The sequence below is a fragment of the Salvia hispanica genome, chromosome 3, assembly GCF_023119035.1.
Source record: "Salvia hispanica cultivar TCC Black 2014 chromosome 3, UniMelb_Shisp_WGS_1.0, whole genome shotgun sequence".
Classification (NCBI taxonomy): domain Eukaryota; kingdom Viridiplantae; phylum Streptophyta; class Magnoliopsida; order Lamiales; family Lamiaceae; genus Salvia; species Salvia hispanica.
This window is the reverse complement of record NC_062967.1, coordinates 30570566-30589998: the sequence shown is the minus strand read 5'-3', so window position 1 is coordinate 30589998 and position 19433 is coordinate 30570566. Positions and strand designations below refer to the sequence as shown.

At 37.7% G+C, this 19433-nt stretch overlaps 3 protein-coding genes, 1 non-coding gene and 1 pseudogene across 7 annotated transcripts; 3 read left to right on the top strand and 2 right to left on the bottom strand.

Moving 5' to 3' along the window:
• Positions 1-288: 288 nt before the first annotated feature.
• On the bottom strand, positions 289-2523 carry LOC125216850 (40S ribosomal protein S4-1-like). The gene is made up of 5 exons (XM_048118623.1): positions 2398-2523; positions 1719-1796; positions 1455-1635; positions 1161-1258; positions 289-919 (listed from the first exon to the last, which is right to left on the bottom strand). The coding sequence occupies exons 1-5, from the start codon at positions 2398-2400 to the stop codon at positions 488-490; spliced, it is 792 nt and encodes a 263-aa protein (XP_047974580.1). The 5' UTR covers positions 2401-2523; the 3' UTR covers positions 289-487.
• Positions 2524-3762: 1239 nt separating this feature from the next.
• On the top strand, positions 3763-7168 carry LOC125216397 (uncharacterized calcium-binding protein At1g02270-like). Of its 4 annotated transcripts, none has more exons than XM_048118095.1 (10): positions 3763-4183; positions 4340-4444; positions 4514-4619; positions 4978-5198; positions 5289-5365; positions 5440-5548; positions 5622-5747; positions 6108-6218; positions 6333-6440; positions 6527-7168. In XM_048118095.1, the coding sequence occupies exons 1-10, from the start codon at positions 4049-4051 to the stop codon at positions 6755-6757; spliced, it is 1329 nt and encodes a 442-aa protein (XP_047974052.1). In that variant the 5' UTR covers positions 3763-4048; the 3' UTR covers positions 6758-7168. The 4 variants fall into 4 exon arrangements, with proteins under 4 accessions (XP_047974052.1, XP_047974051.1, XP_047974053.1 ...); XM_048118094.1 differs by having other exon boundaries at positions 6524-7168; XM_048118096.1 differs by having other exon boundaries at positions 6108-6237; positions 6524-6665.
• A 1333-nt stretch (positions 7169-8501) lies between these two features.
• On the bottom strand, positions 8502-8585 carry TRNAM-CAU. The gene is given in 2 exon segments: positions 8502-8537; positions 8548-8585. It is a non-coding gene; the product is annotated as a tRNA-Met (tRNA).
• A 2057-nt stretch (positions 8586-10642) lies between these two features.
• On the top strand, positions 10643-13169 carry LOC125209845 (caffeic acid 3-O-methyltransferase 1-like). The gene is made up of 5 exons (XM_048109423.1): positions 10643-10808; positions 11290-11560; positions 11985-12295; positions 12504-12568; positions 12996-13169. Exons 1-5 carry the CDS (start codon positions 10643-10645, stop codon positions 13167-13169), a joined length of 987 nt encoding a protein of 328 aa, XP_047965380.1.
• Positions 13170-15522: 2353 nt separating this feature from the next.
• Positions 15523-18756, top strand: LOC125209844 (annotated as a pseudogene).
• The last annotated feature ends 677 nt before the right edge of the window (positions 18757-19433 follow it).

Here is a 19433-nt window from a genome sequence, read left to right as displayed (position 1 = left end):
TGAGCCTTAAATTATTCTAGGCAAGTGATAACAAGTCATTTCGAACTAATTTTGCGTAAATCTTGAAGTACTATTGAAATTTGAAAATATTAAGATAAATTATAATAACAGTGATAATGATTAATCAATTTTGTGTTTTACAAACATAAAAGTAAACACTCTCTATAGAATGCCAAAGAATTCTAGAGTAAATACCTCCCTCAGGAGAAATTAAAGGATGTGCAATCATTATTTTCAAGGGTGATAAGTCACAAAGCAAGACAACGAATAAAACTAAAAGTAATCATGTGAAAGAAATCAAACTTTATAAAAATCGTCAGCAAATACCCAAATACAAGATTATCCAACAGAGAAATGAGAAACAGAATAGCCAACGTTATCAAAATTGTCAAAATTTAAGGTTGGAAAACACATAAGTTTGCAACAAAACATCCTATAATAGCACAATGATCATCTCATCGTACAACTTCCAAAACAATTTAAACAACTAAGCTGTAGCAGCCTGAGCCTGAAGCCTCTTCCTTGCCTCCTCAATAATGGTCAACTTAATACCTTTACCCTTTGGAAGAGATATCCACGGCTTTGTACCTTTCCCGATTGTGAACACATTACCTGATCTGGTTGCAAACTCATGGCCGGTAGCATCCTGAATGTGAAGAGTCTCGAAGCTTCCCTTATGCTTCTCACGGTTCTTGATCACACCAACACGTCCTCTGTTCCTACCACCAGTCACCATGACAACATTGCCCACATCATACTTGATGAAATCGACAATCTTGTTGTTCTCAAGGTCCAGCTTGATGGTGTCGTTGGCCTTGATAAGAGGGTCTGGGTAGCGAATGGTCCTTCCATCAAAAGTGTTGATGTAAGGAATGCCCTTCTTTCCGAACTGAACTGAACGAACCTTGCACATCTTGAACTGCATGACATAATAATTTGATGAGAACTACAATGGTAGCAAGCAAAACATTGATAATAGTACTACAAAGATAGTAAAATTGGATTAAAAGCATTGCATAGAAGTGATAATCTTTTTCATAAACATTTGAACAAGAAAAGCAGTAAAAGTTCCAACCACAAACGGTAACAATTAGCATGTACACAAGCTGGCTACAGAAACTTAATTTAATTGAAAACCAAGAACGGCTAAGAAGACGCACCTTAGCCTCCTCGTCACGAATAGAGTGAAGTCTGAAGCGGCCCTTGGTGTCGTAGAGAAGACGGAAATTCTCATTGGTCTTTGGAATAGACACAACATCTGTAATGAAAGGAGAGTTAATTATGGTATCAAACTAAACTACACAAAAACTGGTAGAAAAATACACCACAAGTAAAAGAATAGTTCAAGCAAGCTGCTTATCACATTAAACATGTTAAAGCAAAGAAGATTTAATCAAGCATATAACATGACATTGGCAAAAATATCATAAAGAGGTAAAGAGGGGAATGCATACCCATGAAACCAGCAGGATAAGTCTTGTCAGTCCTGACCTTTCCATCAACCTGAATGTGACGTTGCATCAAAATAGCAATAACCTCACGGTAAGTAAGAGCATACTTGAGCCTGTTCCTGAGGATCAAAATCAATGGGAGGCATTCCCTGGATTTGTGGGGTCCAGATGATGGTTTGGGGGCCTGTAACAGATAGGTTGAGGGCGATCAATACAAAACATTCACAACTACTGTTTCAATCACTAACGAGGCCAGCAATTACTTACAAAAGCACCACCAAGCTTGTCAAGCATCCAATGACTGGGAGCATTGAGCCTCTTCAAGTGTTTCTTCAAACCTCTAGCCTGAAGTTCAATAAGGAATTAAAAAACAGACAATTATAACAAGCTTTGTGGAGGAATCAAATACAACCAATGCACCAAAACACAAAGTTAGCAAGTCTTTTCATTGCCAAAACTATGACCTCTACATTTTATTTTGTATGACAACTTAATACTAGCATAAACCAGCAAAACATGGATAACACTACCAATTTGAATTCCAAATTTATGTAGAAGGAAATTTAATTGACTACATCAATTTTGGATCAGAAAGAAGTGAATCAAAACAATTAATGCTAGAATTAATCAGTAAAACATCCATAGGTATCGCAACAGAGTCGGGAAAATTCAACAAAATGCTAGAATTGTAGCAATTGTTTCTCGATAAACAACCAATCGCTTCACTATTGCAGTTTCAATACCAAAAAACTTAGAAAAATTGCAACCCTAAGAATGACAAGCGTGCGAAAACCAAATCCGAGCATGAAGCAGCTACCAAATCCAGAAAAAAAACATCTAAACTTCGAAACCGGCAATTCAGCAGGAAAACAAAATCCTTAGGCGTATGGATGATTAATAGATTATCAAGATAAATCAGTAACATTAAACGTATACGAAAACTAACCATATTGAAGACGAAAGTTAGAACCTACTGCTGCTCCTCTCTCTCTCTGTCTCTCAGGTGAACTCAAGCTGCGGAAATATTAGGTCAATACTTGCGTTTGCTCTTAAGTGGGCTCTTAAGTGCTACTCGGCCCAGCAAATATTACACAGCCCATCAATAATCATTTAATAAGAAATACTCCCTCCGTCCCAAGGAAGATGACCCTTTCTTGGGCGGCACGAGATTTTATGTAAATTTTTTTTGTGTGTTGAGAGGAGAGAGTAAAGTAAGAGAGATGGAATAAAGTAGAGATAAATGTGTTTCCATTTTAAGTAATGTGTCATCTTACTTGGGACAAACTAAAAAGGAAAATGAGTTATCTTTAATGGGACGGAGGGAGTACTACTAATAGGTATTTAAATCAAATTCGATATAATTTAAATTGGTTTCCTAAGAACAAAATATTAAATCAGAAGTTATTTTTCGATGTTTCATGATTCATTCTTGCCCAAAGCGGAATACTGCTAAAAAATATTGGTTTCATGAGCACAACATTGTTTTAAATATTGATGACTAACGTAGGAAAAATACTCTCATTGATAATTGAGACTATATTTGATGTACATAATCATACTTATGCATATAAATAGAGAGAAGAATTTCTTGTCAAGATACACAACTAAAATGACAAGTATAGACCAATTTTATTTATTGATCTAATGATATCAAGCATGTGATGTGATCTTTTTAATTAATTTAAATAAAAATCATGTGACTAGTCATTCAAGATAAGGTAGTTGATTAACATAAACATTCTCCATATTTTATTCAGTTCCAGTCATTCTTAATATACCAATCTATAGCAAATTGATTATCAGTAGCAATGTAGCACTAACTGTGTAATACAAAAAAAATAATATCCGTCAATAACAACAAAAAATGGCATTGGTAGTAAGGGTGTGCATTAGCTACAAATGATGTTGGTTAAGGTATTTGAGCCCCAAATAATTTTTTTGTAGAGTTTTAAAATTTATCCATAGTTTTGTACAAAAATATGTAGTACATAAAATATGGTGCAAAAGCCATATCAACCCTCTAAACAACGAAAATTTATTATTTTTAATGAAATTTGGAAAACTTAGCTTGTATCAATATTTTTTTTATATGCATTCACTTTCACCCATATTAATATGGAGTATATATTATGCATAATCATGATGGCAACGAGTCATGTCCCCATGCAATGCGCGATCTTCAGAATCATATATGATTTTGAATACGTCGGAATTAAAAGCCTCCAAATAAAATCATGAAAATATATCATATATAGGAGAGATGAAACAACACGCGATTCACACTGCGGAAAATTTGGCCACATGAATTTGCCAAGATTTTCGAGCACAATAATTAACACCACCATTCCCTTCCCTCCCTTCCCCTCTCTCTCTCTCTGACTCTCATTCACATTCAAATAAAGCCACGGCCATCGCCATCGCCATCGCCATCGCCATCATCCTCAGGAGCTCCAACATCTTCTCTGCATTCGTTGGTTGCATTCCTTCTCATCGCCGCCTGCGAAGCAAATTCCTCTCTCTCTCCTTCCTCTGCATTATACATTATTCACCCATTGTTTCAATCGCAACTTCAATTTCTCACCTATACTTTGTTATTAATGGGGGGGAAGAACAATGACAGGGTTTCGAGAATTGGCAGTTACGCGATAGCTTCCTCGATCACGGATGCGACCTGTTTCTCCTGCACCACCTTCAACATCCTTGCTCCTATTTACAAACGGCTCGATCATGAGGTTTCGATTTTAGTTGATTCTTCTTCCTCTGTTTTCGATTTTGAAATTACGCAATTTTATGCTGCTGTTGGCGCTGCGTGTTTCGGATTGATTTTGATTTTGATTTTGATTTTGTATTCTTCCTTGAAATAATGTTGGTTGCGATGCTGAGAGCAGGATCCTAAATGTCGAGAAAGCGACGTGAAGGAAGTTTGGCTTAAGAGGAACAAACGGATTTTGGATCGGTTGCTGTGTGAAAGATCTTCCATTATCTGCCTTCAGGTTTTGTTTTCCCTCTTTTTTTTTTTGAAATAGTGCAAGTTTGATTAAGATTGAATTTCAAATGAGCAGGAATTTTGGGTTGGGAATGAGGAGCTTGTGAGCATATATGATAAGAGGCTTGGAGATGCTGGTTATGACAGTTTCAAGCTTGCCAGGACGAATAATCGAGGCGATGGTATTCTATCATCCTTATTTGTAGGATTTGATGCATCTTTACTTTGCCTATTGTTGTTTTGATTTGGTAGATTATGATATTTACTAATCATTCATTTCTTATGCATATTGATGTTGTGTTTGATATCATATTATCCTCTAACTCGCTCAAAAACAAAATTATCATGTAATGTAGAGAGAGGCATTGATGGAACTTATCATCTTAGAGGAAAATAAGTTCAATTATGTAACCTGCATTATGATTTATAGGACATGTAGGTTTAGTCTGTTATACAATGTTTCATGCTCTGCTTATTCAATAATAAATGAACTAAGCTTGTTATCCCATCATGAAGTTTCTATTTCTTGAATTTGGAAAGGTCTTTTGATTGCTGTGCATAAGGACTACTTTAGGGTCATCAACCACAAAGAGTTGCTGTTTAATGATGTCGGTGACCGTGTGGCTCAGCTACTTCATGTCGAGCTAATTCCTCGCTTTTCTCAATTGCGAAGCAACTGCATACGCCAGGAAATCATCATAGTGAACACTCATTTGTTGTTTCCACACGATTCGAGTTTGTGCTTGGAGCGGCTAAGGCAGGTATGTTGAAACTCAATCTCATGATTAAACTGAAATCAATTTCATCCATTGGCAATACTGAATTGGTTTGTGCCATTATTTGTTCGAAAGATCTACAAAATATTGCAATATGTGGAGTCATACCAGAAAGACAAAAACCTCAACCCTTTACCAATCCTACTTTGCGGGTACGTGTTGCTTTATGTTTAAACGCCACGGCCAAATATGAGAGGAGAATAAAATGTTTGGTGTATCTGTTTAGTGACTTGAATGGGAGCAAGAGTGGACATATTTACAAGTTTCTAAGGTCTCAAGGATTCATTTCATCATATGATGCTGCCCATATGTATACTGATGCAGACGCACACAAGGTATTTACTATTTAGTTATCTGTTGCTAACACAAACAAATCATGTTCCTAATGCGATTCTCATTTTCTTGCAGTGGGTGAGCCACCGTAATCACCGTGGAAACATCTGTGGTGTGGATTTCATATGGCTCCTTAATCCTAATAGATATAGGAAATTACTTAGAACAAGTTGGGGTGAAGCATTGTCAGGATTGCTCAAGGTAAGACAAGCAGAGTGAAGTGTTCAAATTTCTGGTCTTCACCATAAATCTCAGTTTGAATTTTTGATACATTGTTGTGTGGTTTCTGGACTTAGTACATATGCATTTCTCATAAAAAACTTTTAAGATATGCAACTAGTGTTTATAATGTGAACACAGTTGTTTAAATATATTTATGCTAGATTTTACACTTGCCACCTCTTCCTTTGCATGTCTTTCTTGTTTTATTCTGCATTTGAGTTGAAAAGAGCAATAAATGGTGTTCTTTTTTAGCCACATCCATTTCCTGCTCAATCCGAATGTTTCTATCGCCTTCCATCAGTCTGTATAATGTTTGACAGATTCGTGTTTGTCTTTCAGTATCACCTGAAGCGAGCTTTATTCACAGAGGACAGTGCGTTTGCGTTCCTAAAGGGGAATGGCCATGGCCACGGCGTCTCATACTATGACTTCTGTGAAGCATTGCAGCAGGTAGGAGCATTTCTACTAGGTCAGCTAGCTTTCTTCATTTATGAAGTCCTTACGTTGCACGCCATGTCTTGGAAAAAACTGACAAAGTAACACATCTTCTTCTTGTACGTGCAGCTGAATTTGGTCGGTCACTGCTACGGGCTCCACAAGGAAGAGATTCACGAGCTTTGGATGCAAGCAGATATCGATGGAAATGGTGTTCTTGACTACGATGAATTCAATGTACTACAGAGACTGCTTTTAGTTTGTCTCCTGAGTAAGGCCATGTGTTTGTTTATTTACTCTGTCGTGTGGTTTCATTACAGCAGCGGATATGGAATGCATACTCGGGGCAAGAGGAGAAAGTGAACGAGGGGGTCCGGGGCGAACCCATATTTGGCATGGAGCAAACAATAGGATTCAGCATCAAGAACGCGGTCCTCTTCCCCACAGAGGTGGAGAAGGGGCTGTGGCCCGAGGATTACTCTCTCTCTGATCACGCCCGACTTACAGTGGTGTTTTCGCCCGTGAGAATGCCATGCTCTCAACTGGAGACATGACTTGAGGGGGGATGGATGGATATGCACCGGCACGCTATTTGAGGCCACGGGCACCGACGATGATCGAGGGTAAAATTGTGATTTCACGGTGCCGCGGTGTATGAAGGAAGTGTGGTGGCGTTGGGAGGTTTTTGAGGGTTGATGATATATCGTTGAGTGGTGATTGATAAATAAAAAGGCATGTACTCTAATTTTTGAGGGTGTGTGGTTTGAGTGGTGAGATTTTAGAGAGATTTTCAAGTGTAGTTAGTTGAATAGATGAGTAGACATATTCTTTATTGTTATGCATAGACCATCGAAATTCAAAGGGAATTCGTCTAAGTAGTGTTTTAGTGTATGTCTATTTGGTGTAAATACTTGATAAGTTGGAGAGTCTAATTGGACATTGTTGTGACTATAAACTTGTTTGGTCATGCCCCCAAACAAATAATTTTGTCGCCTTATCATTCGTGCGACTTTGATAACTGATATACAATTTTTCTTTTGTTCACGTATAAACTAAAAAGTGGATATCTATGAAATCAAGAGTTTTCTTTTACAAAATATAAACCTGTAAAGTAGATTCAACAGTGACATACCTAAACAGTACACGCTAAATACTGACTATCTCACAAAATAACGTTGTTAGCAAAAAAGTTATATTAAAACCACACAAAATGAAGTACTAGTGACGGATCTAGAAATTCGTAACTGTGGGGTCAAATTGAACAAGACAATAAATATAATATTTAAATAATTATTTTTTAACAAATATATAAAATATAACTATCAATATCTTATGTTGTGCGGGGTAGTTGTCTTTCTATGAGTATCCATATTCTGAAAACAATTCAAAATTATTTCGTAATACATATTTTTTACAAATACGATCCCAAATGTTCACGTCAAAACTATTAATAGACTTTAGTAATTCAGGATCGACCTTAATTTCTCTTTCATCAAATTCAATGTTGTCAGATTGTTATCAAATATCACATGATTTTCCAAATTATTGCGGTTCATATTCAACATTAAAAGAAGCAGTAGGAACTCAAGTTTTTTTAGATTTTTTTCCATTAACCTAAAAGTGAAATAACACGATCAATACATTAAATTTTTTTAAAACATATCACTTAAATCTATAATAAAAAAAAATAAAGACAATAATCATATCTATTTAAATTAGGACAAATAGAATTTAAAATTTGAAATTTGAGAAAATAATAATTATAATTGTTAAAATTTGATTTTTCGTAATTGCATTAACTTAGTTCGGAATTGAAATTATGGAACAAATGCTGACATTTTTAAAAAAATAGGGTACATCCATGGACTGGAAAATAAAAAGTATTTGAAATCACGTAAAAAAGGCCAACGGCAAATTAAATTGGGGAGTTTTACAGCTTAGAAAAAACGGCAAAAATGAGAAGAACCAGCGGCGGAGAGTAGGCAACGGGGCAGGGGTTTGGATGTCGTGGGGTCGGCGGCTGCTGGAGGGTATTTTACAATGGGTCGCCGGAGCTGGCGCCTACATCCACCGCTGACTAGATGATATAAAACCATATTAAAACCATACAAATCCAAGTATAAAACCACGCAAAATGAAGTAGATGAAAAAATACCGTATTATAACCACACAGATTAACAATAAGTATAAAACCACACAAAATGATTAAAAAACCATATTAAAAGCACACAAACTGAAATGAATGGGTTTCAAAACAAACAAAATTGCTTGGTAAATGGGTTTAAAATAAAAAATGAATGGGGTGAGAGAGGCTCGAACTCTCGACCTCAGGATTTCTCGTAGCTATGAGACCTACGCGCTAGCCAACTGCGCCACCACCCCTTGGTGTTTATTCATTATACCTATTCTAAATAATTATAATCACAAAGTAAAACTCCAAGTTATGTACCAATAATTTTCTTATTTAATATGGTAATCATATAGACGATAATGGACTATAATAGTTTAATACTCCCTCTATTCTCTGTTAAGACGTTTTTTTTTTCTATACAAAAGATGACTTAGAAGAAAATATATAAATAAAGAGATTATAAAGTTGGATAGATTAAAAATATTAAATAAATAGAAAATGCTCATTTTAATTTGACAACCAAAAAGAGATAGTAGTAGGAGTAGTAATTAATTTGATACTGAGGGGTACTATAACCCATGTATAAAAGGACTAACAATGAAGGGCCTTATTAGTAAGCAATTTTGTTACATGTCACCCTCAGTGACACATCTTACCATTCAAAAATCAATCCTTTTAATAAACTTATTTGTACAAAGTTGTCACAAAGGAATTTTATTTCCCTCCAAAAATAATCTTAATTTTATTCATGGCAAGTGTCTCTCTGTTGAGATAGGTTCAACTTTTTACCAATAGTGTCAAACATTTTCTCTCTTTCTATCTCTATCTTCTTTTATTAATCTTACATGAAAATTCACTAAATTCATGTTAATATAACATTGATTAAAAGGTCGATTACACCAAACAACTCGCACATAAAACAGAGTGAGCCAGTTGTCTCACACTTAATTATATATATTTTTTTCATTTATTTATTTGTTTATATATACTCCCACCTTCCCTAGAAAAATATAACTATTTCTATTTAGTTCGTCCCTTAAAACTATGATCTTTCTATTTAAATTTTTTTTTCTTCATTATGAGGTGAGATCCTGTCTTCGCTAACATCACTTTTTCTTTTTATTTCTCTTTTATTTTACCAATCGTGTATTAAAGCTCATGCTTTTTAAAAATTTATAATTTTCAGGAACGAAAGGAAGTATACAAAATGTGTTCAGTTAAAAAGAATAATTATCTATCCAATTTTCACCTAGATCTAGATGAAGCTCTAAATTGGACCAAACTAACTTTAAGTTATGGTGATTGATGAGATGCATGAGTCCAAGTCTGGAATAACGACAGATCTAGATGGAGCTCTAAATTGAGATGAGTCTAAATACTATGGAAAAATGACTAGCTAGTGTTTTGTCACTTTAAAAAGTGAACATGTAATGTTATGGGCTAAAGAAAATCTTGGCCTACTTAATTTCTGAATATAGCATATTAATGAGCAGTTCATAGCTAGCCATTATTAATTACTATCCTTCCATTTCTTGGTATTTACTATTTAGTTATATATTCTTTGCAATATTCCCCTTTATTTACACACAGAGGGCTCATTTAAAGTTGAGCTGAGATTTGTCATGTTATTTGATAAATAATACTATATCCATCTATAAAAAATAGATAAAATTGTAAGTAATACTTATTTTAATTCGCAATTAGTAAAATAAGAGAGATGGAGGGAAAATGTCGTGGAAATAGTGTTAGTGAATTATGAGACATGCATTTAGAATGATAGGTTAGTATATGTTTACAACTTTTCACATTTTGAATTGGTCTAATTTTGGTGGACAATCTAAAATGATAAAATTAGTCAATTTTTTTTAGACGGAGAAAGTATTATTTTTTCTAATAAAAAAATAGCTTTACGTTTGAATCATAATCTCCTAATCTAGTTAATATATCTTTCAACTACTGTATGAAAATAAAATAAATATTGCTAAATGTGGACTAAACAAGACTGATGCATTTCTTAAGTTGCTAACTGTGCTAACTCATCAACGCGATGTATTAAGAATATTAACACGATGACATTAAAATGTCAACACATAAATTTGTTGACATTTCAATAAATTGTGTTAATATTTTAATGTCATCCTGTTGATATTTTTAATACACCGTATTGATGAGTTAGCAGAGTTAGCAACTTAAAAAGTTAGCAATATAACGCACCCCACCACCTCTAACTATATAATGGCATCATAATTTATTCATCAAACATATCTTGTCCACCTTCAAATCTATCAAATTAAAAGCATCCACCAAAATGGAATCAATCTCCAAAAACATGAGAAAAAGCATTGTTTGTACAAATGAAGAAGAAGGTGCAATCTTAGTAGCTATGGAGCTAGCTTTTGGGTCAGTGCTTCCAATGGTATTGAAATCAACCATAGAACTTGATCTCTTTGAGCTTATCTGTCAGGATTGTCGGCGTCGGTAAACATTAGTTTGATATTGTCCGCTTTGGGTCTAGCCCGCACGGATTTGTTTTTGGGTCACCTCCAAAAGGCCTCAAACTAATTGGGGGTTGGACAGGAATTATATAACCCTTCAACTTCCCTCAAATGTTCGATGTGGGATAGGTTTGTACTAACAAACCTCCCCCTCAAACCGAGACCACATCGAAACACATAATGGACTCCAACTCAGACGGATCGTCGGCCCCACTCAAACATGGGTCTCGCAAATTAGACCAGACTCGACGCCAACCTGGCTCTGATACCACTTGTCAGGATTGTCGGCGTCGGCAAACATTAGTTTGATATTGTCCGCTTTGGGTCTAGCCCGCATGAATTTGTTTTTGGGTCACTCCCAAAAGGCCTCAAACTAATTGGGTTGGACAAGAATTATATACACCTTCCAACTTCCCTCAAATGTCCGATGTGGGATAAGTTTGTACTAACATTATCAAAGGATTTGGTGGTGAAGGAGCTTCTGCTTCTCAACTTGCTTCTTGCCTTCCTGCTAAAAACCCTCAAGCAGCTGTGGTTATGATCGACCGAATTCTCCGCCTTCTCACGGCCCGTTCCGTCCTCACTTGCCGTCTCGACACGCTTCCCGATGGCGGAGTGAGGCCGAGCTACACCTTGGCACCGGTGGCCAAGTATTTCACTAGAAATGAGGATGGGGTTTCTCTTGCCCCTTTTTCGCTCTTGATTCAAGATAGAGTCTTCATCGACTCGTGGTATGTCTCATATATACAGCTGAGTCAGTTATTTTTTTTTTCTTTTTCTTTTTCCAATTAAAACGGTTTAGTTAGATATATACACGGAATGAGATGTGATTAATTACTAACTTTCTTAAGTTGTTAGCTCTGCTAACTCATCAACGTAGTGTATTAAAAATGTCAACATATAATTTTATTGATATTATGTATATTGTGTTGACTTTATGTGTTGACATTTTTAATACATTGCGCTGATGAATTAACAAAGTTAACAATTTAAAAAGCTAGCAATATAACGCACCCCTACACGGAAGGGTGATAAATAGGGTACAAATGAGACTTATATTCTCTCTTTATATATACGCTGTTGACTTAATCATTTTTCTTATATTAGTCTAGATATATTGTCAGATCAGTCAATTAATTCTTTGCTTTCAAATAGGCACCATCTAAAAGATGCAGTTCTCGAAGGGGGGGTCGCATTCGATAATGCTTATGGCATGCATGTGTTTGAATATGCAGGCACGAATCCAAGATTCAACAAGGTTTTCAACCAAGCTATGAACGATCATTCAACCCTTTTTATGAAGAAAATTCTTGAAAAATATAATGGATTTGAGGGTGTTGAATCTCTGGTGGATGTTGCTGGTGGAAATGGAGCTTCATCAAAGATGATTATTTCAAAGCATCCTTCAATCAAGGCCATCAATTTCGATCTTCCCCATGCTATTCAACAAGCCACCCCTTATGCTGGCAAGTATTTTAATTTAGGACAATATTTCTTTAAATAACAAAGTTTGGATCAAATTTTGTCACACAATTTTTGAAAATGAAAATGAATTATGAAATTTCATTAAAATAATTATTTGGTCATCTTTTTTTTTTTTTTTTTTTTTTGCCTTTTCTTATTTTAAGATTTTATGCTGATATTGATTTAAATAACTATGCTTTATGAATGCAGGAGTAGAGCACATCGGGGGAGACATGTTCGCGACCGTGCCCAAGGCGGATGCCATTTTTTTGAAGGTGAATATGCAGTTACAATATTAATTTTCTATACTGTATAACAATATTGAATGGCGAGAGAGTCCATTGTAGTGTAGAATGTTCGTATTTACACCTTATATGTGATTTAATCGTATTTCTATATCATAATTAGTACGGAGTATAAGTTAAGATGGGGTATGACGGTTTATATTCTAATTTTTTTTAGCATTTTTCAACTTTCTTAAATTTATGACCTCAATTTGGTTTTATTTTTTGTGTAGCATTAGCTTTATATTATGACCTCAATTTGAAATAAACGACGTCCCAGTTGTATTTTGGTGCCGAAAATAATTAATTGGCCTACATGAAAAAAAGCTCTTAAACTTTAGGCTATGCAAAAAATTATGAATCAATAATGTTAAACTTCATAAATTGAAAAAATTGAACTTTTAGACTATGATTGCAGTGGATCTGCCATGACTGGAGCGATTCACATTGTGTCACACTATTGAAAAATTGCTATGAAGCAATTCCAGAAAATGGAAAAGTGATTATTGCCGAATCGATCCTCGCGGAGGGCCCACAGAGCGCCGCAACGACTATGAGATTAGAGCATCTCCAACGGCGGACGTCACGGTAGGACGTCGCGGAAGTCCGACCGGACGTCCGCCGTAGTGAGGAAAATGGTAGGACACGGACGTCCCGTGCGCCCATCGGATGGACTCGGATATCCGACCGATGGGCGGGCGGACGTCCGCCACTGTGGCATGGGGTCGGACGTCCGACAAAAAATTAAACTTTAAAAAAAATAAAAATCTATAAATAGGGCTTGTTGAACTTCATTTCATTCACACCACTTGTGTTGACAAATTTCTCTCTCTAATCTACAAGTTTCATTTCTACTACAAAATGGAGTACAATAGGAACTCCCCCACCACGAGCGGAGGAAACACACCCACGTTTCCCGCCGGAACGGAGGGAAACTTTAATGCGGGGATGAATCCCCGAATGGCGGGGATGAATCCCCAAATGGCAGGGATGGCGGGGATTACTCCTCAAATGTTCTACAATATGTACAATTGGATGAGTCAGATGGGTGGGATGATGCCCGGGGCAGCGGGGATGGGCGGTATGACGCCAAATATGGCGGGGGTGGGTGGGATGATGCCCGGGGCAGAGGGGATGGGGTGTATGCTGCCAAATATGGCAGGGATGGGGAGTATGACGCTGGGGATGGGTGGGACGATGCAGCACATGAGCCCGAGGACGCCTAGGGAATCTGTCTATCGCTCATATATAGATTTGTTGTCCTACGATTCCCCTAGTACTGTTCCGGAGACTCAGTACGCCGACATCGAGACTTTCTCTTTTGAGGAGTTGGGGCAGGAGTTGGGGCTATCGCCGATTTGTGAGACTCCCAATGAGGCGGAGCCTGCTGCAAGGGGCAGTGGGCAAAGGCAAGGGCAAGGCCAGGGGCGGGGTAGAGGCAAGGGCAAAGCCCCGAGCTCTTCCTCGCAAGCGGGGGCAGAGGAGGAGGAGTGGGGGAAGAGGTCGATCTGGACCGTGTGAAAAAATGCCGCGCTTGCAAAGGCCTGGGTCGGTGTAGTCGAGGATCCCTATGTCGGGGCGAACCAGTATATTGACCGATTGTAGCATCGCATTAGTGAGGCCTACCTCACACTCAAACCGGCTGGGGCGAAGCCTCGCACTCCCGAGCAATGCCGGAAACAGTGGGATCGGTTGAGGCCTAAGCTCAGTCGTTTTGCCGGCCTCTACCAAAACAACCTGCGCATGGCAACCATAGGCATGTCTGAGGAGGATGTGAAGAACCGGGCCTTGTCCCAGTACCCCGACAAAGAATTGAAGTTCAAAGAGCTTGACCAATGGGAGGCCTTTCTCGTGGTCAGGAGTTCGCAAAAGTTTTGGGCGGGTGTCGACTCGGGCTGAAAGCGGACGAAGATCAACTCTTCCTCGGGGCGAACCAGTATATTGACCGATTGTAGCATCGCATTAGTGAGGCCTACCTCACACTCAAACCGGCTGGGGCGAAGCCTCGCACTCCCGAGCAATGCCGGAAACAGTGGGATCGGTTGAGGCCTAAGCTCGGTCGTTTTGCTGGCCTCTACCAAAACAACCTGCGCATGGCACCATAGGCATGTCTGAGGAGGATGTGAAGAACCGGGCCTTGTCCCAGTACCCCGACAAAGAATTGAAGTTCAAAGAGCTTGACCAATGGGAGGCCTTTCTCGTGGTCAGGAGTTCGCAAAAGTTTTGGGCGGGTGTCGACTCGGGCTGAAAGCGGACGAAGATCAACTCTTCCGGTGAGTACAGCAGCAGTGCTGGTTCGCACGAGCTCCCCGAAGCCAAGGAAGTGTCCCCGCTACCACGATCAGACTCTCGCCGTCGTCGTCGCCCGATGGGGCAAAAGGCTGCGCAGCGGATGGCGAGGGGAAGCGGAAGCCACATCGGGTCCTTCGAGGTCAAATCGAAGGCCCCAAATGAACTAGACCGTCTCGCCCGCGCGCAGCTAACGAAGACCCTGAGTCAGAACATGCATAGGTGGTTTAGCACGCACGATCCTGTGTACAAAAGGATGTGCAAGGATGTGATCGACGCATGTCGGCGCGATTTAGGAATGCCACCCATTGATGATTATGGCGTCGAGATTGGGGGCGGGGACGTCGGAGGCGGCAGCGGCATGGGCGACGGGGACGAGGACGAGGACGAGGAGGAGTGAGAGCCGAGGGTTGTATTTCTCGACTTTTTATGATTATGTAATTTTTAAGCATTATGTAATTTTTTTTAATGAAGTATTCGAATTTTTCCGTATTCCGTGTCGACATTTTAATTCCGTAAATTGAATAATTATGAATTTAATTTTATTGCGGGAAGCCCTAGTGGGAAGTCCTAGTGCATGGGAAGTCCTAGTGATGTGGCAGTGCATGGGAATCAGAAGAAGAAGAAGAAGAAGAAGAAGGTGCAATGTAGTAGCTATGGAGCTAGCTTTTGGGTCAGTGCTTCCAATGGCATTGAAATCAGCCATAGAACTTGATCTCTTTGAGCTTAACAAAGGATTTGGTGGTGAAGGAGCTTCTGCTTCTCAACTTGCTTCTCATCTTCTTGCTAAAAACCCTCAAGCAGCTTCGGTTATGATCGACAATTTTCCGCCTTCTCGCGGCTCGTTCCGTCCTCACTTGCCGTCTCAACATGCTGCCCGAGGGCGGAATGAGGCTGAGCTACGCCTTGACACCGGTGGCCAAGTATTTCACTAGAAATGAGGATGGGGTTTCTGTCAAGAATCACAGCCAAACGGCTAGTATCAGTTACCAACAAATTGGTAATTGCTATTTCAATAATTAGTGTAGCATTTCCTAGAAAATAAGTAGCAATTAATGGTTGGTAGTTCCTAGAGTAAAGGGAGATGTTTTCCATGTTGTACCATTCCTATAAAAGGGACTTCTATTAACATTCGAAATGCATAACAGAAAATACAACAAAATTCCTTTCCTCTCTACAAACTTTAGCCACCATGTTTTATCTTCCATACACCGCCTCTCTCAATTACCATTTTTAAGAGTTTCTCTTGCTCCCTTCTCTCTCTTCATTCAAGATAGAATCTTCATGGAGCCTTGGTATGTCAAGTTTGTGTTTATGTGATTTTTTTTTTGTTTCGGTTCAGATATATTATAAAAAAAATAATAATAATAATAATAATAATATTTTTTTCTCATCGCTCTTTATTGGATTTGAGCATTTTTAATTTTTAATTTTATTACAATAAGAGTCTTATTTTAATTAGTCGGTTATTCTATATTACTTTTATTACAACATAGATCATACATCTCATTAATTAACTTATTTCACTTATATATCATTATAAACTAGCGGGAGTCCGTGACTCACAATTCCATTATAACTTTAAACTTACATTTATTAAAACATGTGTAGTAAACAAAGAGGGCTCCTAATGACGCTCCAAAAAAGTATTTTATTTTAGTAAGAGTTAAAGGTTTTAATTTCCTACTTTTTACATGTCACCTTCATTGCATTCCCTACCTTCACCGTAACGGCCATTCGACCACTACCACCACCACTACACTGTCGTATCATTATCATGTGGTTTTACTTGTGATTATCGAGTTCATGTCGTTACTTGTGTTTATGTTAGGCCATAACGAGCTAGGTTGGATAACTCTTTCCAATCTCGAACAGGTACCACCTAAAAGATGCGGTTCTTGAAGGGGGAGTCGCATTCGACAAAGCCTATGGCATGCATGCTTTTGAATATCCAGGCACAAAATCCAAGATTCAACAAGGTTTTCAACCAAGCTATGAACGTTCAATCAACCCTTTTTATGAAGAAAATTCTTGAAAATTATAATGGATTTAAGGGTGTTGAATCTACGGTGGATGGTGGATGTTGCTGGTGGATATGGAGCTACATCAAAGATGATTGTTTCAAAACATCCATCAATCAAGGCCATCAATTTTGATCTTCCACATGTTATTCAACATGCTTCCCCTTATGCTGGCAAGTATTTTAAATTTAGAATTAAGAGATAATTTTAAAAATCATGAAGTTAGGTATATTCTGGTATGCCCGTAACTTTAAAAATTATCCCAAAAAAACACAAAATTTGAATTTGTTCACGATTATCTCATGGGGAAATATTTCGATGCAAAATTGTAGTATTTGATATGGAACCATGAAATCACACGTAGACGTTATCGCCAATTAATTAAATGATTTAGTGTATTTTATTTTTAAGCAGATTGACATCTTCGATTGAAAAACATCATACTCCCTCCGTCCCACTCAAGATTGCCACATTTCTTGAGTGGCATGAGATTTTAGGAAGTGTTGTTAGGTGGAATAAAGTAGAGATGAAAAATGTAGTTGAATATTTTAATGAGGAGAGAGAGAGTTATTTCCAAAATTGGAAAGTGACCATCTTGATTGGGACAAACAAAAAAGAAAAGGTGACCATCTTGAATAAGATGGAGGGTGTTAAGGATGAAGTTCCTTAACTCGGATAATTCGCATCGAACGTCGTGGGAGCTTTTGCCAGTCGATCAATCCGGCGTCAAATTTAGGGATAAAAGGTAGTCGCTGGAGCTTTGCCGGTCGATCAAACCAAGAATAATACGATAAATGCATAAAAATAAAATAAATGATAATTGATATTACTTGAATGATGGAAAAGAATAACAAAGTCCCTATTTATAATGCTAAATACCCTAACTTAGAGAATAAGAAAATAATCATAAGCATATATGGAAAGATATGAGAAATAATTGATAGACAAATTAATAGAGATATGGAGATATCTCGTATTAGAGGGAGTAATAATTTTGCACGCATGAGAACAAATTAAATCTAAATTTCATGGTTTTTTTTCGAAACGCCATGGTTTTCCGACACTCTCCCCCATTTTAAAACCTTATAATTTGACCAAATTCTGTAATTTAAATGGAGGAGTAGATCACGTCGGAGGCGACATGTTCGTTACCGTGCCCAAGGCGGATGCCATATTTATGAAGGTAATGAAACGTCCATATTAATTTTCTATAATGTGAGACGGTTTATATATAGGACTTCGATTTATTCTCCGACAGTGTGAACATGAACAACGTTGATTTCTTATTTACGTGATAAAACAAATATCTAAGTCACTGTACTTATCAACCAAATCACATTTTCGGCTATAACTAAAAAATATCATAAAGTGCCGGCTATACAAATAATAAATCAAAGTTATGAAGAAAAAAATAAATTTCAGGCAAAAGAAATTAAAGTTAAGACTATAAACTGAAAAAAGATGAAAGTTTAAACTAAAAAAAATAAAAAATAGTATTTTAGTTAATAAACACTCTTTTCGATTTATATTTTGAGGAATATCCTATTATTGTACTCCTGATTGTAGTGGATCTGCCATGACTGGAGCGATGCACATTGCACCAAATTGTTGAAAAATTGCTATGAAGCAATTCCGGAAAATGGAAAAGTGATTGTTGCACTTGCTGAAATGATCCTCGCGGAGGGCCCACAAATCGGGGCAGCGGCGACGCAGACTTTAAGAATTGATACGCTCATGTTAACCATGAATCCCGGTGGGAAGGAGAGGGCAGAAATGGAATTTCACGCACTAGCTATAGACGCTGGCTTTAAACGACTCGTCAAAGTTTGCTTGGCTTTTAATATTTGGATCATGGAATTTCTTAAATAATACTACTCCTCTAGCATATACTTATTTAATATTTTTCAAAATAAACTTATGTTGTAATGTTGTACTCTCTCCGTCCGCCATTAGGAGTCTCGGTCACTTTTGTGCATTCGTTTGTGTTGGTTTATTTTATTTTTCTTTATACTTGTATGCAATCATTTGGGTTGCTGGGATGTTTTGACCTATTGGTCATTTATGAATGATTTTATAAGTTAATGTTGTTATGATTTTATAAGTGCGAAACAAACATGTGACTTGTCCATACCCATGCCCATTAGAAGCTCGACTTAGGCCCAATGTAACTTCGCTACTTTTAACCATATAATGTTACACGTTTCTATCGGTGGATTTGCCATGATTGGAGCGATGGGCATTGCTTGAAACTGCTCAAAAACTGCAACGAAGCTCTTCCTGACAACGGAAAACTGATCATCGCAGACCGCATTATTTCGGAAATACCAAATAGTGACGAATCAACGATCACAGATTTCGCGACATGCAAACTTATTACCAGGGCGGAAAGGAAAGGACAAAAGCGGAATTTCAAGCCCTAGCACAAGCTTCTGGTTTCAAACAATGTCGGAAAGTTTGCTTTGCTTTCACCACTTGGATCATCGAACTTTCCAAATTAAATAGACTTCCCCAATCCCACTTAACATGATATGTTTTCCTTTTTTAGA